This window comes from Mercenaria mercenaria, chromosome 11, assembly GCF_021730395.1.
Source record: "Mercenaria mercenaria strain notata chromosome 11, MADL_Memer_1, whole genome shotgun sequence".
NCBI lineage: Eukaryota > Metazoa > Mollusca > Bivalvia > Venerida > Veneridae > Mercenaria > Mercenaria mercenaria.
The window spans coordinates 61,035,800-61,061,079 of NC_069371.1; the positions used below are offsets into that span (position 1 = coordinate 61,035,800).

General features: G+C 34.5%; 1 protein-coding gene across 1 annotated transcript; it reads left to right on the plus strand.

Annotated features, from left to right (window-relative positions):
* Positions 1 to 512: 512 nt before the first annotated feature.
* Positions 513 to 23,673, plus strand: LOC123532740 (uncharacterized). Its single transcript, XM_045314300.2, has 5 exons — positions 513 to 660; positions 16,699 to 17,367; positions 17,729 to 17,926; positions 18,126 to 18,197; positions 19,157 to 23,673. The coding sequence occupies exons 2-5, from the start codon at positions 16,710 to 16,712 to the stop codon at positions 19,903 to 19,905; spliced, it is 1,677 nt and encodes a 558-aa protein (XP_045170235.1). The 5' UTR covers positions 513 to 660; positions 16,699 to 16,709; the 3' UTR covers positions 19,906 to 23,673.
* The last annotated feature ends 1,607 nt before the right edge of the window (positions 23,674 to 25,280 follow it).

A 25,280-nucleotide genomic window follows, 5' to 3' on the forward strand; every position in this document is an offset into this window, starting at 1 on the left:
CATGCCTATTAGTGTCAATTTTACCTGCAAAATATAAATCTGTATATTCTGTCTTTATATATTGACATATTGTGTAGCTAGTGAACCATTTATGCTAACTGTAATGCCAGACAGTATTTTCTATAAAATTATTAATGTTAACGTATAAAGTAGGCTATAACGTAAGAAAGAGGGGTGGGGGGGATGGGGGGTTATTGCCAGCTCAAGGTCTAATATAACATAGTAATGTGATCCAAGCAACTGAAACGCTATTTACATTTAAAAGCAATTTAACCATTGTATTGTTAAATTTAGCCGCAATGTTTCGATTATGATGCAAATGTATCTGATATTATATACTGTTATTTTAGACAGTAAGCATATTTTTACCGCCATTATATCTGATAAATCTTTTGAAGATTACTAAAATTTCTTCATTGACGTATCTGAATGATGAAAGAATCACGAAAGGATATCAAATTATGCTTATCGGGCATCCACCTTTTGCAATAGTGGTAAAACTTATTTTGACATAAACCAGTATGGTAGCATTTACATTTGAGCACGGTGAACATTTACAGTGAAATTAAAGTGCGCGACTACAATAAAAATTATTATATGAACCACAATTGTATAATATTTACTAAGCTATAGGATTAGGAGTACCAAAATCTGCATAAGGTAAATGTAAAACATTTTTTGAGCGTATCCCGTAGTTTCAGATATGCATATTAAACCGAATGTTTTATCACTCACTGAACTAGCTTATAAATAACATTAGGAGTACCAAAATCTGCATAAGGTAAATATAAAACATTTTTTGACCGTATCCCATAGTTTCAGATATGCATATTAAACCGAATGTTTTATCACTCACTGAACTAGCTTATAAATAACATTAAAAAGTGGAACATTTTAATTGAACGACTGAAAAATCGAGATCTTATTTTTTTTTAAACATGTCCTCGTAAGTAGGAGTCCGAAATAGATGCAATAATTTACGCAATGATTTGTAACAGTTTTTATTGATGGGAGCAGATTGAGGTATGTGGTATTTAAGATCAAACAAAGTAGGCAAGCTACAGCCCTGTATTTACTTCTGAAATTTACAAATCTACAAAAGTACAGTTTACTAATATATGCGCAAACACTGGCACTAGCTTCATAGCCTCGCCTGATCTTATCATTGCTTCTTTCGATCTTTTATCCCCCATTTTTAGGCTTTGATTGCAAATGTTACTTAGCGCAATGAGCAGAGCGAGTGTGCCACGCTACGAACCCGGGGGTGACCTCTACAGGCTGGTATTTTCGGATGATGATGAGCCTGGTGAATATTGAAAACATTAATCTGAAATGCGCACTTCGAACAACCGTAGTACGATACTAAATTCTCACATAAGTCACACAGTTGTGACGTCGTAGATATATGCTATAGTTTGTTCCATAGTTTTTATAACACATCTATTCGAATAATACTTTCCAAACCGAGATCAGATTCTTGAAGAGGAGGCAGAAAAATTGACCGAGGCAAGTGCCTCGGTTGCCTCAGTTGTCGCTACGGCCAGTTCAGTGATGTCTGGGTATTGGTGGTGGTATAATTGTTTTGTTTTTTAATGTTTAAGGTGTTACATTCCAGAGTTCCAAATTTCAAATAGATGTTACAAAAATGTTTAATACTGTTTTAATACTATAATGTTATTAATCAAGCAATTTCATATTGGCCTTGTTATTTGTCCAGGGCCAATACGACTGCCCGAGGACAAATAACTAAGCCAATATGAAATCGCTTGATTAATGATAATATTATTATTCAACATTCAACTGTTGACGGTAACACCGTAAGAACTCTGTGAGTTACCTTATGACAGCTATGTACGGCTGAGGTGAAAAATCTTGACAAGTTGTTTAGACGTATTTTAGAAATCAAGATCATTTTCGCCAGTAAAACAGAATGAGTTGTATGTAGGTACTTGAGAATAACTTTGAGAGATATTTTTAATGCGACATAATCAAGAGTAACTAGAACTTACCGTATTTTTTGGAATTCCTATTTATTTTCTTTAGCAAGTATCTTATCATTTGAACTGTGATAAAAAAAATGCTTTAAAAGTCATTTCCTTTTAAGCTGCAAGCAACGAGACACAAAATTATACACATATGTGTTGATCAAGATAATACAACCAACCAAGCACATATTATATAGTCCCATGCCTCGTTTAATTCTTATCCGAAATTGTTTGCAGTTCACAACTGACACTCTTGTTCGCCAATTTATTCATCCACTTTCCAGCATTTGAATCGCTATTTATCATTGCACAAATAGTCCACACTATCAAAATGTCTGTTAAAGTTAAGTCTCATCCTTTAAATTAATCTGAGTTTCCATATTTTCTACTATTTTCCTTGACAACTGCCAGAATTTCTGACAGGAAACACCTGCATTTTACACAATATAGAATAAGCGAAAGTATTGTTGTAATCTCTGAAGAGACGTACATCCCGCTCAGTCATACTTGGTTATTAAATGAACATGTTGGATCAAAATGTGAAAAAAATGTAATCTATAACTCTGATGTAAAACAAAATGGCGTCATTTAAAAATCTAACGGAAGTGGCTTCTCCGTATTGGCCCTCAATTTGAACCAATCAAAATGCTTGAATTCCGTGTTGGCCCTGTTTTTCTCATATTGGCTCAGTTATTTTTTTTATTAGCCCTGTCTGTTTCATATGATGTTTGCAATTGATCTAATACAGTGTGTAATATTGTAAAGTTGAATAATAATGCAAGTTATTAATTTACGAATTCATCCACAAGGATTCCAGCGGTTTCCCTTCCTGACTTACACGCAATACATCCAAGGGGACAACTGTCACGGCCATAGACTGTCTATACTCTACTTTTTGTCATTAAAAACAACATAATAAAATTAAGAACAAAGGTTTATTTAAAACTTATTAAAATCCGCTATAAACTTTACACGCACTATGCAGCTATACATAATTTAACAGAAATTTGTTTGACAACACTGTTCACTATTAAAGATTTTTCTATTCTGTTTTTGGTATCTTCTGCCCAAATGTAAATCACATTTATTTACTATAAAAACGAAATAGCTATTTACGATCACGCTGTATGAAATTTTACAGGTAATTTTATAAAAAAAAATCGGTTGTTCCTATTTATTTTTGCTTTAAATTCTGCTATTATCTTATTACAATTGCCTTAAATTTTCTAGCGGTGCTGAAAGTTTCAGGTGATAATATTAAATAATGAATACATTATCACTGTGTAAGTAACGCCTAATTTTGTGGTGGGTACATCATCACTACTGGACTTGGCTACGGTTGCCGGTGTCCCGTACTGTGCGCTTGTATGCCACCATAGGTCCCTAACACATACACAAAAGAATGCTGGCCTAACTTTTAATGTTTATTTTGTAATGTTCTTAATTGTGTCCTTCAAAAAGTTATTTTGAGGCCATTTATATTAGTTCTATTTAGATTAAAGATTATAATGTTTAAAATTTGCTAAAATTGAGTAAAATTCGATAAAAATTGGTAAATTTTGATAAAATCAGAATCGGCCTTTGCCGAAAAATGGAAACACAAAGACTCGGATTTCTGACTTTTATTTGTACCAAAATATCTTTAAAATTCTGTTCTAAAATTAAAGTTAAAAATAATTTAGTAAAATCCGATGAACATCTTTGCCGAAATGTAAAGTGGGTGCGAGCTTTTGTCTCCTAATTTTTAAAATCATGGTCTGAAATTGGGTTATATATCGTCATGTCAGCGCAGTAACTCAATAAGTGTATATATATTATATAAGCACTTATTGAGTTATTGCGCTGACATGACGATATGGCTTAAAATTTGTATTGGTTTATAAGGTTTTTTCAGTTAGAGCTACCATAAATTGTAAAATTTTAATCGGTAATATCAACAATAAGAGCTTGAAATATTATATAATTTCCTGCAAACGATTTTTTCGCCGGGGTCTCTGCCCTGGACCCGATGGGGACCTAAGCGGTCCCCATACCCTCACCTTTTTGGTGAATGCTCTTTTCTTTAGGCTTTCCTACGCGCCTGCCTTAGGAACTCATCTGTAGGTTACTGTTATTGTTTCTATTTCATCAGCACTGTCGGTTCAATCACCAATCATTTTCGCACTTCGTTCCCCCCCCCCCCCAAAAAAAAAAAATATAGAAAAATACCACGTAAAGTGCTACCGCAATATACATACGGTATGATATATCACTGAATGTACAAAACTGATCATCAAACAAAATTTCTTAAAACGTCGTTTTTCTACGAACCTGCAGTTGAAGAAAATATCATGTGCAGATAATTGTATACCATATTCATACTTATAGTTGAAAGATAGGAATGTCAGTGGCAGGAAATACTCTGCTTTTGGATACTGAGCATATGTATTTTAAAAATTACCCTTGGTATGTCACTGAGACTTTGAGATTTCAAACTTTACACATATAGTCCACTGCCATATGTAATCCCGCTCGAAAGTAGTTGAGAAATATTGCCACATATACCAAATTATTTCTTGGTCTAAGACAAAAACAATATGTATGTTTCTCTTCTGGGGACCGCGACTGGATCCGGAAATGACGTCATCAATATGGCGACCGATTACAAAAATAATATTGTTGAATAAGGTCTGAAAAATCAGTAAAATTGCTTATAATATCGGATATTATGTCATTAAACAAGTCAATGGGACATTTCAAATTTTAATATTTACACTTCCTCAGAATTTTTTTTTATTTAATTTATTTTAACAGTTTAATTTTTACCCCACCCACTTAATTTACAATGCATTTTTACATGTAGCTTCTACCTCTTGATATTAATTATTTTCGACTATTCTCATGGTGTTGAATTTGAAATATGATTATTTCCGAAAGTTGCAAGAAATATAACATACAACCAGGGAATATTAATTACCAATATCTGCTTTAAGTAAGTACCTAAAAGGAAAGGATTTTGACGAAAATGTAGTACAAATCAATGTCGGCACAAGCAATTGTCTATGCTCTACTTATAAGATTACATGTTCATGTGCAAATCAAATGCATTGTTCACAATTTTATCTTGATCAGGTTTGAGCATGATCAAGACAATTATGCCAGTAGAAGTTTAACAGAATATTTATAACTTAAAGCAAGTGTAAATTAATGATAGTCTTCTTAATTATTCAAAATTACTGGCTAATTATATTCAATAAAACTTTTTCATCAACACTGAAAGTGTTTTACTTTATTCGTCTTCAGTCCCGCGATAACAAAGCTATCTACACAAGTATAATTTATCACCCCTGCATTTAAAACGTTCTGAGTTTAACATGGGCTTTCCGCAATTACGTTCAGCTAATTACAGAAAGAAGGGCATGAGGGACAGGTGGTAATGTTCTTATAACTGGCTGGAACAAAGCAATCATTTCATTTTCTTTCTTTCTTCATTTCTTCTCTGCAACTGAAAGCCGATAAAGCCGCCTCTTAACCGTAAAATTGCAGCTATGTGTGTATAGTTTAGAATATGATAGATACATGAACAAAGTAAAGAATATATACAGCAAGCTCAGAACGTATAATTAAAGGAACGTAGTGCGGCAATGCGTTGGAACGGTAAGTTGCAAAACATCACTGGTGTGTTTAAAATAGTAGTTTGTCAAAAAGCTCACACTCTATTATATTCCCACCATATTCCAATACATAAAATTAGGCCCCTGAACAAACTCAATCAAACCGAGTCTTCTATTTTTTTGATTAGTTGAGTTTTATACTTTCAAAGGATCTTCTTAAAGCCTTCAACAAACCATTTGCGCATGTTCTCCATGCCGTTGCAGAAAGCAGAGCAACAGCAGAATATTATTAAGGATCCGACGAATCAGGAAAACAGAAATATGCCAAAGATGCTCAGTGAGCTTAAAGAACTACCTATCATGGCGCAGTCCACCTCTTTCATTGGGCACGATAAAAGAGGAAAGTGTAGCAGCCAGCTGACAAAGGACTGAACACCAAATATGCAATATATCTCCCAATAATCGGGTCAGAAACGCATACTAGTATAATAAAACATTTTATCATCTAACCAAACAAATTAGGGAAAATTTCCATAAAGTTGATAAGCAACTACTTTTTAGATACACCTTGTAACAGGAGTGTTTTTAAATTGCTATTTAACTTTAAAAAGCACAAAATGGTCTGAATTACGATAGTGACATGTACTAGAATTTTCTCGCAGTTGATAGTAGCGGTAGTTCTGCTAGAGAACATATTGATAAAGTTCACTGCATTCATGAAAGTTTCTCTTGTAAAGATGTATTGACGGTTTCATAAAGGTAAAGGAAAAGGTATTTATTTAACGTCGCATATAATCGACAGACAACATGACCTACAAAACTATTGTGCGACAAACCAGGTATCTAGTAACAGATACTTACCTGGGCTGATATATTTCAAAAGACTGTATTGGGAACATCCCCATCTAAATGGAGTACAAAAGACTCGAGTACATTTGTGTACTTAAATCAATTTTAAATATGGAGATATGTCAAGCGATGCAGTATTGTAGTCTTTAAATTGTTAGCTTCATTTAATAACTGTACCTCCCCGGCATTACAAAATCAACTATTCGAGCAACAACTAATTGTCCGTATTTGAAAACGTCATCACGAATGCGTGAATTATTGTGAATATAGTAACCACACCTGACTGTGTATAATGTTTTCTAAATCGTACAAAAAATCTGCAACAAGCTAAGCAGAAGTAGTTCTCGCGAAATACTGATTACCTCTCCGAAAACCGCATTCCCTAACCGGACAACAATGTTGTCCAATACGAAGGAGAGCGTTTTACAAACTGCCTCACAGGTTCACATGGAACAAATGTTTAGCAATGTTACAAGTAGAAAAGGCTTAACTGTAATTAAATCCACAAAAAGTGCGTTTAATTAAAGCAGTTCCTTTGTCTTTCATTAGATTATTTGGTAAATAGGTAAAATGAGTTAAGAAATCATATGAAACGACTAAACAGCAAACCTAGTAATTGTTGGATTTTGATTTTTCTAGGATTTTGCAAGATTTATATTGACTACGAATGTTTTTCCTAGAGTTTGCATATCCTATGTCACAATATATTTTCACGTGGGGTAAAATAGCAGTTCGACATGAAGTTAATCGATTAGATAAATTGGTAGTGGTACATGTATAAGAAGTTAAATTAAATTTATATATGAAACAAGCTTAATGTGGTTGTGTATGTAATTAAGAAATCCAACTATCTTGCTGATCATTATATGCGAACTTTGAAAATACAAACTTCACGGATGTAATTGGTGACCAAATCCTGTTCATCGGAAGGACTCGAGGTTAGGTTTTAGTACTATAAAGTGCCTTATGCAAAACGTAAATATAATGTAGGCGTTAAGCGATGATGACATCATAGACCATCTAGTTTGCTGGACTAAAATATACATAAAGAAAGCCATTCGCTTTAAGCAAAAAACTTGCTATTCGGCTAATAAAGGAACTTGTTCTATAGCAAACTAGCAAATCAACTAAAAATTTAATAGAACTTTTACAGTTAAACTTCTCGAAATAATCAAAATGGAATGTATTCATAATACCTAATACATAAAGTCAGAACTTTAAATTTACTACAAATTTAACTTTCACAGTCAAATCTAATAGCCAAAACCTTACTACAAAAATCTGGCCCAAAAATCGTTCTCTTGTTGGAATGCTGAATAAAAATGTTCTGTCCTGCTGAGAAAAGCAGAATATCCAAAATAAAAGATTTTTGGATGCTACTGTCTCCAAAAATCATAGGCCAGAAAGGTGCCGACGGCCAGTTTGGAACGATTAAAGTGCCTTTAGCTTTGCACTTCACCAAGTGGTTGTTTACACGTGGACCTAGACCAACAGGTGGAACTAACCAGTTATTTTCTCCCTTCCAAGAACAGGAGAAAACGTCTACTTTTTCACTATTTGGAACCCAGAATCTAGAATTAAACCTAGCTATCTTGTTATTGTAGTGATTAGCGAACCTATCCACTGTGTAGGGTTCCCAGAGAGAATCCATAAATGAGAAAAAATCATCTGAAACACCCCAATCATCTATATCAAAAAATTTGCTGATAGAATCTGCAATCTCGTTTTGTTTTCTTGGAACCCACTCAATATCTAAAGAAATATTTTCTTTAACACATAAACTGAAAATCTGAAGGGCGGTTTTATGTAAACTAGACTTAACATTCCCCCTTCTACAATGCGTACACAATTCTGGTTGTCCGTACACCAATGTACAAGTTTCCCCCTTAACAAGGGCAGAAAACTCTGCAGAGCAAAATATATACAAGTCAGTTCTCTCCAAATAGAACTCTCTTTTTGTTCCGCGTAAGACCAATTTTTATGACAAACTTGATCCTTATGACTTTCAATAAAGGCGCCACAGACCAAGTTGCTAGCATCAATATAGTGTGAACATCCGGGTTAGTTTTAAACAAATGTTTTACAGGATTCCCAGAACAGTAATTCTTCATAACAGCCTGCAATGTTTGAAATATCTATCGCAGCATCCCAATTTTTCCTAGACTCAATAGCCATATGTAAATTCTTAGTCATTAATCTGCAAATGTTTCCAAACACTGGCATCATGGAAACTACCTTTCCTGTAAAGCAAGCAATTTCCCTTGCGGACAAAAAAGGCAATTTGACTTTGTAAGACTTTAATAAATCCAAGGCGCTGTGTAAGCGTCTCTCTGGAATACTGAGAAAACTTTCTAATAAATTCCAGACTAAACCCAACCGTTCAAGTATTTGAGTAGGTACAAGCACTGACTTTTTAATATTCATAAGAAATCCTGCCTGTACCAGAACTGACTTTACAAAAACTCTGCATCCCTGAATGCAAGGTCGTACGTTTTGTTAATATCCCACCCATCATCTAAAAACAACACAAGCCTGACACCATTTTCCCTAATGTATTTTACAAGGCACCTCAGACATTTTGTAAAAATAAAAGGGGAAGTTGATAAACCGAACGGGAGGACTGTGAAAACATAGTATTTTTGAACATTATTTTCAATCCATGAAAAACCCAGAAAACTGTGCTGAGAGGGCGAAATGTCAATGTGATGATATGCTGAAGTAATATCAAATTTAAACATAAACCCCTTTTCAATCAATAGTTCTTGAGCAACTTTCCAATCCTCAAATTTGAAATGATCTTTCTAAATATATCTATTCAAAGTACTTAAGTCTAAAATAAGTCTCTTTTTTCCAACACTGTTAACTGCTACTGCTACTGACAAAGGACTTACAATGTAAGGTACAAATGGAACTTCCAATACCGCACCGGAAGTGACTAAATCTTTTATAGCCTCAGTGACAAAATCAAAATGACACATTGCCGACTTACTGTTTTTCATGAAATAACTATTCGGAATCTGAAGGAATGGAATTTTATACCCGTTCTTTATAACGTCTAAAATATAACAGGGCACCTTTAGTGTATTTTCCAAAATTCAGCGTGATCATGTAAACGACCCTTAACATAAGTAGAATTGCTTACAGAATGAGCATCATGAAAACGTATTTTCTGGTATTCAAAGTATCTACTCTGAAATAAAATGTTTTCTAATTTATTCTCCATATCTGTACAAAATAAGTCAATAACAAATATTCATCTTTGAACTCATTATTTTGAGGCAGACTTCTGTTCATTATCTGTCTTGAATGACACAAACTGGGGCGGTTGCTGCTGTAGGGATTGTTGCTGCAGTAGCTGTTGCTGTCTGTGCCACTGGTTGCCGGAGATTCCGGAAACGGAATTAAAGGCAGTTCCTGGGCCTGAGTATTGAAGTGGTCATTCTGGTCTAGTGTGTCCCCATCCGCCGCAGGCGAAGCACTGAACGATTTTATTGTTGGATCTCTTGAAACCACGAAAAAAAGGGTGTAGCGCTGTTCGGATCTGAAGCTTGTGTACCGTAAGGAACAACAGAAGTGTATTTCCCGCTAAAGCCGGTGGGAGAAGGACTGGGCGTAGGAACCGGTTTTCTGTCCTGTCGACGAGTTTTCTGTTTGGCGAGTGCTCTACTCTCCGCTCGTTTGAGTTGTTTATCATCGTCGCTGTTGCTTGCCAGGTCGTCCGATTCGTATTCGTTTACAGTGTCCCACCCTCCGGCGGACTTGTCGGCAATTCTAATCAATTTATTCCTATGGGCAACTTTCTTGCTGACAGAACTCACGACTTCTAAGGATTTCAACTGTTCTCCACGCCTGACTAAGTCCTTTATTTCGTAAAGTCCTTCAATGACTTCTAAATTAAAGTTAAATTGCTTTTTGTTACCGGAGTAACGAAAATCCTTCGAATAAGTAACGTCCTTATTTAAGAAGATTCCTTAGTGCAAAGAACGCTAGCAAGGAAAAAAAAAAAAAAAAAGAAGTCTGGTTGAAAATAAAAATTAGCAAATTAACGTTTGCTGTTTAGAATGTTATATCTGTATGATTACTTTTGAGCAAGATAGAGATTTACAAAACAACATGAAGCTGAGACGCACGCACGCGCACACGCACGCAAACATACGTACGCACACACACACACACGCACGCAAATTAAGCCACACTGAAACGCATCCCTAAGACATGTGTTCTGCAATACATTTATTTTGTTATAATTGCGCTATTATGCATTTCAGTTTTTAGTTTTATTTTTTGCAGTTAAAGAAATTTTATGTTTTATTTAATCGACGTAATACTGTACTATTTTAAACAATTTGATTTAGAGTATATTAAAGTTATAGCCTCGGTTTTGTCTTTAAATGATATGTCCACAACGAAACAATTGAATGATATCATTTGAGTCAGGTCTTTGCCAAACTGTTATGCTTTGGAAGTAATATCAGACCTATGAAGTATATTCCTGCATTTAGGTTTGTGCTTTATTACTTTGTGCGTTTAAGTTATGTTTATGTGTATCAAAGTATCAAAGAAACCCGTCGATGATACGAAAAAAAAAAACGAATTAAAATTCATCAAAAAGGATTTCAACAAATCGATTCTAGTTGAAGCAAAGATTCTGTCGAAAATGTCATATATTGAGTCAAATTTTAGAACCCTGCTCGAATACGATCAAAGTTCATGCAATCTATCAAAGATAAAAGGTAAGGGTAGATTTCGTTACTAAACTGTGCAATACAAGGATAAAGTTCATTCTGATAATAACTGACGTTGTTATTTTGGAGAACAGTTCTCATTCAAACGAAAATTATAAAAAGAAAAGAAAAGTGTAGAAGATGCCGCTGTACATGTTATACCCTACCCCTATGTTTCCTAGGATCTACTATAAGAACCATGGTTTAAATAAATGGACACTCATAAACTACACTATGCGTTTTATAACATCAAATTACTATGCTGGAGATACTGCGTGAAGTCTTTGTGGTGCAGCTGTATAAGAAGGTTACAAAACATATTTATCAAACCAACCTTTTCAAAACAATCTGTCAAAATTTAGATAATTTAAAATGCAGTTTTGTAGATAGCAAATATCAAATATCGCTTAGCTGTCGCCTGAAATATGCAAAAAAATTGTCAGGTGTTTTCGTGTCACACATCAAAATCGTGTTAGTATGCCTCAATAAACAAGTGTAGTGCAAAACCTTATGATTGACATCTTAAAAAATTGGAAAAACATTCGTAATGCTGATTCAGCTAGATCAATACAAGTATAGGTAATATGGCGATCTTCCAGTTTTTTTTTTTAAGTGGAGGAAGGCCATAGATATGTCCTTCCGTACATTGTTTCAGACACGCATGCGCACGTTGGTAGGACTACATACTTTCCATACACCAGATGGCTTCTTGACTTGAAAGAATTCTACTCCCCAAGCCGTGGTTGTTTCGGACTCGCAGCGGAGAAGGACAAGAGATTCAGTCAGTGATATAAACCACTCGGCGACGGAGTCCCTGAAGTTTTTTTAACCAATCTGTAATATAGTAACGAACTAGAAAGTGGACCAAGAATAGTATTCATTTTAGCTGAATAACTTTAAGGATTATAGAAAAATACGAATCACCCACCTTGATTGACTTACATGGGATAAAACTAGAGCACAGTTGCTATACTTATAAAGGATTATAGCAAAATACGAATCAGTCACCTTAATTGATTTACATGGAATAAAACTAGAGCACAATTTGGAGTCACTGCATGACAATATTTTCATGCAAAATATTTTTTGTTATAATTCAATGTTTATGCATTCTTTTGCCTGGAAACTGATTGACACATTTATGCCCTAAATATATCATTTCTGTTATTAAAACAATATTAAGTCATATATTAATCCTTAACTGGCGGTGACACACATTATTCTAACTAAAAATATGTATGGTGTAAAACATTTACCTCTCTGCGGGCCTAAAAACTAATTTGCCTCCTGTCCCATATAGTCAGAAACTGTATCTCGCAGTACATTAAGGTGTAATATCATGTTTCTTGTTGCAGAGCGTGGTAAAGGGATGTCTGCAAGATTAGTAGGTAAATTGATCTATGCATACGCTATTATCTTCTACAGTTCATTTTTTTATATAAAACACTTCACAGTATCCTGTCACGGACTTTTATCATTTTCAAAAATGCGACTTTAGATACGTTTACGAGCGTAGAATCTGAATGATACCACAGGCGTTTAACACCAAGAATTGCTTTACATAGACGTAGCACAGTTCCATAAGCAGTACCAAGAACGATCGTATATTTATCATGATCCCTTAAAGGAATAGATGATCTTTTGTTTTGCTCATTGTAGGTCCGTCGGTCTGTCGGTCCTTCGGAAGACAATTGGTTTCTGTTCAATAACTAATGAATGCCTGGTTTCACATTTGTCAAACTCCATAATTTGAATGTGTGCGGTAAGAAGAAGACCCCTATTGCTTTTTAGGGTAAGTAGTTTGGTCAAAACGTGTCCCCTATTGTTTTAGGGATTGGTAAGTCAAGGTCACCCTGACCTTGAGACCGAAAGCGGTTTCCGCTCTCTAAATAAAGAATGCGATTGTCTGCAGTGGCATAATTGCCTGTGGTCGGTACACGACCCTTGTTGTGATAGGCGTCAGCAGGTCAAAGGTCACGGTTACACTGCCCCCAAGACTGAAAATGGTTTCTCAATTACCAAATAACGTTTTGGGTGATTGGTAGGTAAAAAAGATGACTCCTCTTGTTTTGGGGATGTGTAACTCAAAGGTCAAGGTCACAGTGACATCGAGGCTACAAATGGTTTCTGTTCACTAACTAAAGAATGATTTCGCCTACAATTGTCAAACAGTGTCTAGACTGACAACAGTTTCTGCTCAATAACCAAAGCACACTTTAGCTGTCGGTTTTCTTATCTTAGTTGCTTTTAGTCAGTGTACCCCCACCCCACTGTTTCTTAATTCATTTGGTCAAAGTCACAGCATGCAGGGTGACATTTAAGAAATGAAATGATTTTTTCCGGTGTTCATGCGAAATAAACGACAAAATAGGATCGCCAAATCCATAAAGAGTGGCGCTGATTGGAGGAAAGGCTGAAAATGCTTCACTCTGAGTCATGTGTGACACTGAGTGAAATGACAACGCGTTCGTCATCTATAACCTCTATAAATACAGCACTATCGGGTTGTATCCGTACCACTTGAACAGGTGTGCGTAACCAAATATTCATCTGCTCATCCGGACATATTTCTGTTTTGTTAAGTTTTCTTGTTAAGTTATTTCTGTTTTGTTAAGTTTCCTTTCCTTAAGTTTTGTTTTCACAAAAAGGTTATTTGTTTTATACAGTCATTAACTCTTACGCTGCATTACAGCAACAATTTCTAACCAGTGCAAATCATTACTAACCTGCAACAACCTGTCCGATACTGTTAAATTTTAGACTCTAAATTTTAGATTAATCTTTCCAGTGAAAACAGTACTGTACATATTCTGAATGATAGACAAATTTGATAATAAGCTGAAGTAGGGTAAGGGTTCATGTTGCTTCTAACAATTCCAGAAATAAAGTATAGAAGGTATTTCAATATTGTTTGCTTACTGTTACCATCTTTTAAGCACCAAAGGCTCAAAGTGAGCTTTTGTGATTGTTTGGTGTCCGTCTTGTGTCCCTCCACAATTTCTAAACACAGTCTTCTTCAGAACTATTGTCCTCATTTATACACAACTTCACAGAGGCCCCTTTCAACATAGCCAAAAGATTTTAAATACAGGTTTCTGCCCATATATAACTTGTGCTTCAGTTACATCACGCCAACCATCTTTTTTAAAGATATTTCTTGTAATCAAATCGTCACGGAGAATCGCACTCACGACCCCGCGATCCGTAGATCTGCGCACTCGGTATCTCGGCGATTGGGCTTGTTCAATTTTAATATTAAAACTGTTACAAATAAAGTTAGTACTTTGATTGTTTCAACATTAGGCCTAAAGGTCCGAAACCAGGCTGTTTCCTCCTGTTTTGCTTTCTAAACCAATCAAATACGGGCAAATTTATCTAAACCAAATCGTCGACTAATGACATCTATGGTTATGACAAGTAGATGACGTTCTATAAACATTGTTGCAAAATCAAGCAGATATTTCATGATCAATTTATCAAAAGTAGGGCATACAAAAGTCATAAGGGTGTCAAAACATATCAAATCTTTATGTACAGGTTGTTTGTAAATCTTATTGCTGTAAAAAGTAAGTATGATTTAGCATCTATAGATTGGGTTATATTCGCGGTGGTTTAATTTTGCCTTAATTCGCGAATAATGGCATACACGAATTCAAAATATTCACTGATATTAATCCGCATCATGGCCTGAAACACAAACACTCAAGTTTCGCAAACTTTTAACACCGCTAATAAAGCTGCTTATCACGAAATCGCAAAGATGACCTTAACTACGGTGCTATGTAATAACCTTATAAAAAAGATTGATAATATTTAGTAGATGTGAAATACAATCTTAATCTTAATCTCGATACCGTGAGGTAAATTATCGCTTACTTCTTTATTTACTTTACGAGAAAGCGATTAGTAACGACACTGGTGTTTGTTTCGTTGCTTACACCGAGAAGTCTGCATCTGTCTTATCAAATTTCTCCAATTTTATCTTATACATTTGAATTTAATCAATACCATTGTGTATATTCACATACTAACTTATGTCGCAACAGACTATACCATATTGCATTATAATTGATGTTTGCTTATGCACAATATATTTCTAGCTGGCTTCTGAATATCCCATCTGTATTGCTGATAATACAACAGTAAAATGAAATAATCTAATTCAATTTGGGAAAACGTTAGTAATTTAAGTGACCATTGAGTGATATGAAATACTCTAAAGGTCAATACGTTTTTTTTAAACCTAATGCCAATTTTGCTGTAGCAAAAAACAATAGATATTACAAGTTTACAACGCCAGTATATATTTGCCCGCGTTGAAACTCAATATCTCTAATTCTAAGAGATTAAGCGTTTTACTTCGAGGTAACCGAAATTTGACTTAAGATGATATTTCGTTCACTTGTTTTTTTTGGGACGGGATAGGAAAATATTTTCGAGATAGCCGGAATTTTGCGATAAGCTAGTTCGAGTTTCAAATGTATTTGTTTATCAAATAAACTTTATGGATTGCAAATCAAGTTCCAAGAATGGAGATTGTCTGAAATTAAACTCAACAGAAGTTTATGTATGGATGTGTAACTAACCTGTTTACAAAATTATACATAGATAAATTGATACCCGCCCAGTTTGATCAAAATTAATGGGAAAGTTCCTGATAAAATAGAGGAATATCGAGGGTATAAGCGGACGCAGTTATACTGCTTTAACCTATGCAGTTATTCTTCAGTCTTTTAAAACATGCATCATGAATTTATGCAGACTGACCGAATTTGGTGAAAGAGGGCATGTGAAGTAAACTTTGAAAGAAACCATACAAAAATGGAATATCATACTTGATATATAACTGGCGTTCGATACAGCAGCAAATATAAAACCGTCTGGTGGGTCATGACATTTCTCGGGACTTTCGTAACTCACTTATCAATAATAAATTTGCACGCCTTACATATGCTCTCATCTACTTTACAATTACCTGCTCCATGTTTTGTTCTAATTTTGCGAGATTGCTTTGTTTTGCCATCGACACTGCTCAAATCAAAATTCAAAATTTGGAGCAAGTCAAACGAAAGAGGGATCACGTGAGGAAAGTTCTTTCTCAATGTATTTCACTGACAAATAATCTTTGATAGAGTAATATAAACGTGAAATACTGTAGAAAATATTACCTGTCAATTTTAAATTCTAAGACTAGTCCCACTTGCTTCATTTATTGATCGGATCAGAAATGAGTACATTAGTGGTTGCAACCAAAATGTTGAAGGTTGGATAGACACAGTGCCCTCTCCTGTGATATAAGCTGCACATTATTTAGTGAAATTTCGTTTAAGCCTAACAACAATACAGTTTATTTTCAGGTAGTTTTATTACGTTGGTTTGTTAATGTTATAAAGAACGTTTCTTCACATACCCCCTTAAAAATGATATTTGTTTTTGAATCTTTGATAGATTATGTTGATGTATTAACAATGCGGACTTTATTCAGTTTATATAATTTTCCAAAGTAACAGTATGCCGATTGATATGTTTGAACTGTTCTATTTGCAGATTTAAAAAGTATGACGGAAACAGAAGGAAATAGCCGCGGTTATGGGATCTTCAGAAAGATACAGGCCAAGAGTATCGAAGAAGACGAACTAGGAAAAGCCAAATCTTTTCGAATATGTAGTTTACGAAGGCCACACATGCGCGCCTTTCATACATCTTGGTTCTGCTTCTTTATTGCTTTTACAGCATGGTTTGGTATTCAGCCACTAATACCAACGATAAGGAAGGAACTAGGTCTCTCTAAAAAAGAAGTTGCACGATCCGGTATTGCAAGTATTTCGGCAACTATCGCTGTTCGTATCTTTGTTGGTCCATTGTGTGACAAATTTGGTCCAAAACGAGTGATGTCTGGTTTGCTGATGATAGGTGCCATCCCTCTTGCATTTTCTGGTTTAATAAAAAGTGGGACAGGTCTAATCATAGTACGTCTTTGTGTTGGTATCCTTGGAGGGACATTTATACCTTGCCAATTTTGGACATCTGCTACGTTCAATGTGAAGATCGTTGGTACCGCCAATGCTTTAGTTGGAGGCTGGGGTAATCTCGGAGGAGGGTTCACGTTCATTATTATGCCTGCACTGTTTGAACTGGTCAAGCTGTTCGGGGCGGATGAATTCCTCGCTTGGAAAATTGCTCTCGTCATCCCAGCCGTTATAGTTATTTTGTTTGGTCAGTATAAGCTTAACATATTTATTATATAACAAACTGTAATGTACGTATATATAAATAAGAGAAACACGTTGATGCTATATCTTCGTATTCATCATATTAACTATATTACTACCATTTAGTTCTACTTTTATGTGCGAAAGTGCATAAGTTGATGCTTCTACTCCTACTCAGATCTGAGGTCTGATGATAGTGCATGCATCTGCAACCATCCGCAATCACATATAGATCAGATGGCATACCTGCTATTTAAACAACACACTTTCCTATTTGTTTAGTTGTATTTATTTCCTTTTCAAACGCAAAAATATATAAACGGTTAATATAGTTCTGTTTACCCTAATGGTACAATGTGTTTAAGGCATACTTATCATTTGGACCTCGGATGATTGTCCACAAGGTAAATGGTCGCTGAGGAAGCTTCCCGAAATGGACGTCTTTGTTGTAGCGGATGCAAAGTATAAAGGGGATTCTTGTGTAGACGTTGACGATGTTCAATATACAGTTAAAGCTAAAGAACAAGGGATTGATAACATGGCCTTGGAACAGGATGAAAAATGTAAGTTTTTTATATACAACGTACAATAGTAGCTCACTAAGATAAATTTACTTTTCCATTTATATATGTATAAGAGCAGGAAAATTAAAAGATCGCGCTAAATATTTGTCTTAAGGGTGCACTACAAACATAAGTTAATGAAAAGTATTTGCGGTACATGGAATTTGTTTATAATTGTATATTTCTATGAAATTTTCAGCGATAAACTCAATTTCCTCTACCGTGGACAAATCCGAGAACATTCGATATGTAAAAGATAGCCCGGAACATTGTAAGTTAATTCTCAATATCTTTTTATGTAAAATAAAGAAAACACAAAACTTTTTCTTTTCAGGTTTCACTACCACATAACGATTTACTGGTCATGCCCCCTTAATCTGTGTATCGTTTACACGATCAAATGTTATAGAACGTGTTCGTTAATGAAACAGAAACCTAGAGGCTATATCCAATTCAACTCCACGTCATTTACTTAACATTACGTCATTACGCCTAGTATATTTACAGGACATATTATTAGAGGCTAAGCCTCTTAAAGAATACAATGCTACAGGTTTCATTTAAAACAGGAGTTGCTGCCTTTTCATGTAAATACCTTTGAACGTTTATTTTATGAAATGGATGCGATATAATTGAAAGTCTTTATTACAAATCCCTGTCCAAAATTAAATCTATAACTACATATTCTGATATGGTAATTCAAAATCATTCCGAATAGATACAGGGCTGTTTTGTCTCACCCATGTGGTAGGGATCAAAGGTAGCATTTGTTTGAATGGTAATTCAAGCACTATGTTTTATTCAGTGAGATATATTCTTATAACTTGTTCAATGTATTCATTAAGTCGCCAATATGAATGTGTAATGCCGCCGATAATTACATTTACCAAGGTAAAGTTGCTTTGTTAATTGCAATCTATTTACATGTTGACATGCTAGTACAATATTTATGTAAAAAAAACAACAAAAGTCTCACATGCACAGGGCTAAATTTGAGAGGCAAATTTAAGTAAATGTGTGTATGAAACATTGTTGTTAACTTTTTTGAAATAAGTATAGTTATGACTTGTCATGTTGACATCAGGCTAATAGGCGGTTTACAGAGCAGTAGTTACTGAGGTTCTCAGCAAATAGCTTATATATTAGTTGACTTTTTATGTACAGATATTCAAATATGATTTATTCATTTTATGACAGAATTATGCCTTCATAAAATTATTCTTTTTACAGATACAGAAAATGGTTGTGGAAAGCATTGGATATGGGACAGGATCTGGTTGGTTGTAGCGATTGCAGTTCTTGTCATCCAATACGGTCTCTGCTTTGGTGTTGAAATAGCCGTGAACACAGTTATGAACTTGTATTTCTTGTATAAATTTGAAAAGGAAGATTGTGTAGAAGGTTTACAAGACGTTATGCAAACCAATAACACCACTAACATGACAACCCCCTCAGTCCTTGCACCATCAGATGATCCAAATCCATGCAGTATTCTATCACAGAACTCTGCAAGTCTAATTGCTTCCCTCTTTGGTTTGATGAATTTGTTTGCAAGAGCTCTGGGAGGAATATTTTCCGATTTGTTGAGGAAGTATTTACAAATCCCTGGTCGGCTATTGGCGCATATAATATGCATGACTGGAGAAGGTGTAATGCTGATTGTATTTAGCCGACTCGAGACAATACCAACAGCCGTTGCAGCTATGATTGTGTTTAGCTTATTCGTCCAGATGTCTGAAGGCTCTACTTTCGCCATTGTTCCATACATTCATCCACGACGTGTTGGTCTTATTGCAGGATTCATAGGTGCTGGAGGGAATGCAGGTGCAATGATTTGGAACACGCTATGGTTGAATCTGGTTGATACTGATCCTAGTCGGTGGTTTTTCCTTTTAGGTATATTTGTTCTTTGTGGAAATTTATTGACACTGATTATTCCAGTGCAGAGAAAGCGAATATGGAATGTCTTCACTAGATAGACACTATAACAATTTACATTGTCGAATATCAGTTATGTTCATTTATTGGAGCTGTTTCGTGTTATATTAATCAGTATTCGTTCGGGTGTCCCTTTCTCCAGTTTCTCTTAATCAAATTATATGTGTCTGTTATTCATAAAAGTGTCTCTATCAAAATTTGCTCAATTGAAGCTTTACCATTTGCTCTTTCGAAGACTCTTTTTTTATTTTTTTGTATCGAATATTATGAACACATAACAAGATTTCAAGTCGGCAATATTTAACTTGATGGAGACTGCAAAATTATAATTATGTTCATTGTGAGAGTTGTCACTCATTCTTTTATACGGCAAAAAGTCCCTAAAATCACCTCCCTGATACATTATTCGTTTGCATGTTCCGTTACAGTAATCAGAAAATCATACCATTTCAATTTGACGTCACTGAAAGATGTTGAAACGTAACTTCCTTGATATGAAATTACGTTTGACACTTCTGAAAAAAACTGTGGTAAGATTTAATATTAAACTTTATTAATTGGTTACAATTTTTTATAACCAAACCAATATATTTGTTGAACATTTCAATTAGAAAGCAATGTTTTGTTTGAAAACTGCACCCTCCTTAACTAGCCCGAAAACCCTGACTTTTGAATATGAAATAATTTTAATTTCTTCAGTTTGAAAGGATACATCTATATGTTGTATTGGATTGCATTATGTTAATATCACGTATTACGCATTAAATGCTCAGGATGTGTGAAAATGAGATGTATATTGCATTTTTCTTTTTGATATCTGGCAAATATTTTCAGATATTACTTTAATGAAACTACACATTTTATTCGCTTTGTACTTGAATGTGTGCTAGTTATTTACATGGTATACAATGTGACGTATTAGTTTGGTAAGGTAACTTCCTAATAATTAGAACTAGCAGATATATAAACATAATGGTTACCATGGTAACCGAATTAACATTATGTAGAAATAGGTTTAAAATAATTGTCTTTATTTTATCAGTACAATACATTGCCAAACATTGCCAAATATAGAATTGTGTTTTATTACATGAGAAATAACAAATTATACCTTTTATCTTATTTGCAGTTAAAAGTGCATGTAACTTTTGTTTTTAACCCATATGATGTTAGTTTCCATGAGCATATCTGTTAGTAATGTTTTGTGTACAAATAATATTACATATGTGTACTAGAGAAAAAAAAAAGAAAAACAAATGATCTAAACAATTTAACTTTAATATGTTTACTTCTTATCTGCAATAGCTTGTCACTATATGATGAATAAATCTTTGGTCTTAAACATTCATTGTTAGCATAGCAACAATGAAAATGTGATACATACTAGGAAAGAAACTTTAAAACGAACAGGAAAACTATAAAATTCACTCATATCATTATTAAATCATATATTATTATTTGATCAATTAAAGTGAGTGGCTAGTTTTAATGGTCAAAGTTAACGTGGCTACCATGCACATCCAATCATATGAGGTATAAGACAGAAAGTGAATACACTATATTACAAACCAGAGCCAATTTTGATATATCAAATTTCATTAAGGAAATGAATCTTGAAATCACTTAGATCTGTATACAGAGTCCGGAAATTCTTACAATATAGTAAAACAATAAATACTAGTTTACACATTGGTGTCTATAGTTTATGTAGAATGTAATAACATATATCCATGTATTCAATTACTTAACCAGGGTCTAATCAATAATCAGAAACTCATTTTGTCATTTAATAGATTGTAATAATATGATTTCAGTTATAAATATCAATTCCAGTGATCTATGCATCACAGTGATTTACAAACTTTAATGCTGAATAAAACATGACAAAAGGGAATATCTTTAGTATAGTTCAACTGAGAATGTATTTCATATAGCCAGAAAAAAAATATCAGAAGTACCAGTATAGTACTAAAATGAATACATGGCATGTTCCTTTCAATATCTATTTTTTAAAAATGTGTCTTAGATATCAGCTTCTGCAAACCTATCGCTGAACACATGTTTATAAACATAAAACTTGTCATACACTGCAAGAGTCACCATTTGATTCTGACATCACGCATGTGCATATAAGCAGTTCATAGAATAAACAAGAATCAAAATCTCTCAGTCTTTTTTCATGTTTATACAGTGACTAAACAAGATTTTGATCTGGCTTATTGTATGTATGGATATTTCTCCTTCCTTTTTCACTATCAGTTTTAACAGTTATAGCCTCAGGCTTTGGAACCATTGACTTAGGGCATGAACCTTTTTCTGTAAGACAATACTGCCTAATTTCATAAAACAGACACCACTGCCTAGTTGGATCTAATCCTTTAGGTACAATTACAGCTGGTAACTGACTAGCACTTGGTACCGGTGGGTCTTTCTTAAAGACATTAATTTCCTGTCCGTTGTCAGCTGCATATTCCTAAACCAGTTCAACGCCAGGCTTTTCACTTGTCATGCTGAAGTGACGATACTTTTTCATAGAAATAATAGATTTGAAAAATTGACCAAGATATACAGACCAGTCATAAAACAACACTGGTTTCTCACTATCATTTACAAGCTGAGGTATGTTATGTCTGTTTTTATTTTGAAGACAGAAGAACACATAGTACCTTAGCAATCTGGTCTAGGGTCTCAACTATACAGTGTAGCTGCATACTCCAAAGTGCCAATCAGAGCTAAACTGTAAATGGCCTGCTTCTATAAGTGATCACTCAACAGTCCTGTGAAGCACAGTCATAGTTCTCCATAGCCCATACCCGAAAGTGTCATTTTTAAAGATAACATAAATATGCTACAAGCATAGTTCATTTCTTTATTTTCAAAATATATGGAAAGAGAAAAATTAATACATCTGAGATATGACAAGATTATTTTTCAGCATGTATGATAGAGTCTGAGTCTAGCCTGATAAAAATTATATTCTTATATTCTAAAATTACGTACTTCCCAAATAGCAGTTTTAGTCCCTAACGGAGTTATTTGATTTAATCTGTGTAAGAAAAATGAATAAAGTTAAATACAACAATACAGTGTTGTTCTTGTTTTGTCCAGAACAATTGTCCATTTGCAGCTGCACATGCTCCATTCTAAACCAATGGTGCTGACAATGATGGTATTTGTTTGTATCGTTGGATTTAACGTCACACCGACACAATTATAGGTCATATGACGACATTCGAGCTCTGATGGTGGAGGAAGACCCAAGATACCACTCCGGACATTATTTCATCACGGGCGGGCACCTGAGTAGAACCGCCGACCTTCCGGTGAGGGGCAAGTGATCTGAAGTCAGCGTCCTTAACCACTCAGCCACAAAGACCCCTGATGGTTGAGTAAGTTGGTTACACAGTTAGCCTCTTTACCTTCTGTGCACTTTGCTTCATCAATGAGAATATCTGCGTACCTGGTGTAAAGTATGTAAAAGTATTGAAGACAATGACAAGTGATGCCTCATAATAACATAATAACATTATATTACTTTGACATTATATTACCGTGCCATTTCTGTAAAAATCTGATATACTTGGTGAATGTTCCTCACAATTTTGTATACTTTACAGAATGACAAGCTGTCACCTAAGATATATCTGGAATGATACAAACATTTTATGTATAAATCATGTGCTTAATTGAGTAACATAGAAATCTAATGAGAATAACAATTCATCTATATGCATGTAAATTATAATATAAATTATATACTATTGATTTATATTAGCAATAAAATGTGACTATTTTTTCATCCACCTGTTCCGTAACAAGATTAGTCTTTGATCTCCTATCAAATTAAGATAATTACCTCTCTATGATACAACATTGAAAATACCTCTAAAGGTGTTAATAGGAACGTTTTGAAATGTGTTGATTAGGTCATACTTCTTCAACAAACTACAATTTTCGCTGGGATTTTCAATTCGAAATTTCAGTCATGTTAAACAAAAGTATTACAATTTCAACTTTGTCTTTATAGAAACGGATTGTAATACAAATTTCAGGATATCTGTGATAATAGAATCATTTCTTTTTTTTGTAAAATCTCGCAAATAAATCAAAATTGTTTATAGGCAAGAATTTAATGCAGATTAAAATAGCATTCATTCTTGTCATAGATTTGACATTAGAAGATATGTTAACACCTTGACAACGATGTATAACTTATAAATGGATTCTGCAAAATAAAACAGAAATTCCCGATTCTCGGACACCCTGTTTCGGATCTGGCGGGTTACGCAGTACAACAAAAGGGTTGAAACTACGTGATGCTAACAAAAGCATAAAATCTATAAGAGATAATGAGTTATTCGTTTCGTTCAATGAAATATTCCTTATGATCACTCCCTCCTTCCCTCACACCTACCCCTCCGCCATCAGCCATGATTAAAGCCAAAATGTATTGTTCAATAGTACAAATGAATCAAATGAATTGAATGGACTCCATGTAACCAAATTATATACTTCATAAAACACTGAAGTACAAGGAGTGTTTAAAAGTTTCATTGATGTATAAATACTATATTGGTTTCTGAGGAATGTGGAATTAAGCAGTCAGAAAAACTTTTTTGTATAGCAACTGGTACACAACGGTAGACCAGTTGTTTCCATAACGAGTATTATCAGGTCTCTATTGCTTTAACAAAGCAGAGCAAAATATTTAAAAAATCGTTTTAACTACTCATGAACAGCTTTGATAGATTTTTCCAAACTTGTTCTGAAACATCCTGGCTGCTCATTTTTCAAAAGTTTTATACCAATGGTATTTTACGGGCAAAAAGGCATAGGCCAGGTGAGCGTCTTTAGTGCAATCATTGCCCTTTCGTTTTTCATTAATTAGCTAATAGATGATGAACATAATGTCAAGATTATGTACCACCGTGTACGTGGCAATACTTTAATAAGATTTATTGAGCAATGACAAAACCTTCACATATTTTGTGATGTTTTGGAAGCAGACATATCGAAAGACAATGTATCATTTCATTGTCACTTTAACATAAAAGATAATATTATAAGGATAATTAAAGAACAGCTCTCTGCCACATTCATCAGAGAAGGTGGGTGTCTTAAGTCTCACAAAATTTTCGAAAAAATCTCCTCTTTATTTGGAATCGTATGATCTACCTACTGAACTGACCAACTTGGCTCAAAATTGATTATTCTAATTTGTCATTGTGTTTATTTGCGTCAATGTCAATCAAAACACATCGGGTAGCGTAGTGGCCGAACGCCCACTTCAAGTGCAGGAGGTCGGTCATGGGCTAATTCCCTGGTCACGTAATACAAAAAACGTGAAAAAAGGGACTAGTAGCTTCCTCGCATGGCGCTCAGCATTTAGCTGAAAGTTCTGGGACTGGTAAGCAGT

What these genes read in the sequence shown, in the direction of transcription:
- LOC123532740 (XM_045314300.2), top strand. Translation starts at nt 16,710, where the DNA reads ATGACGGAAACAGAAGGAAATAGCCGCGGTTATGGGATCTTCAGAAAG. An exon ending in CTTGGAACAGGATGAAAAAT is followed by an intron (nt 17,927 to 18,125) that starts GTAAGTTTTTTA and finishes TGAAATTTTCAG; the next exon opens with CGATAAACTCAATTTCCTCT. An exon ending in AAAAGATAGCCCGGAACATT is followed by an intron (nt 18,198 to 19,156) that starts GTAAGTTAATTC and finishes TTCTTTTTACAG; the next exon opens with ATACAGAAAATGGTTGTGGA.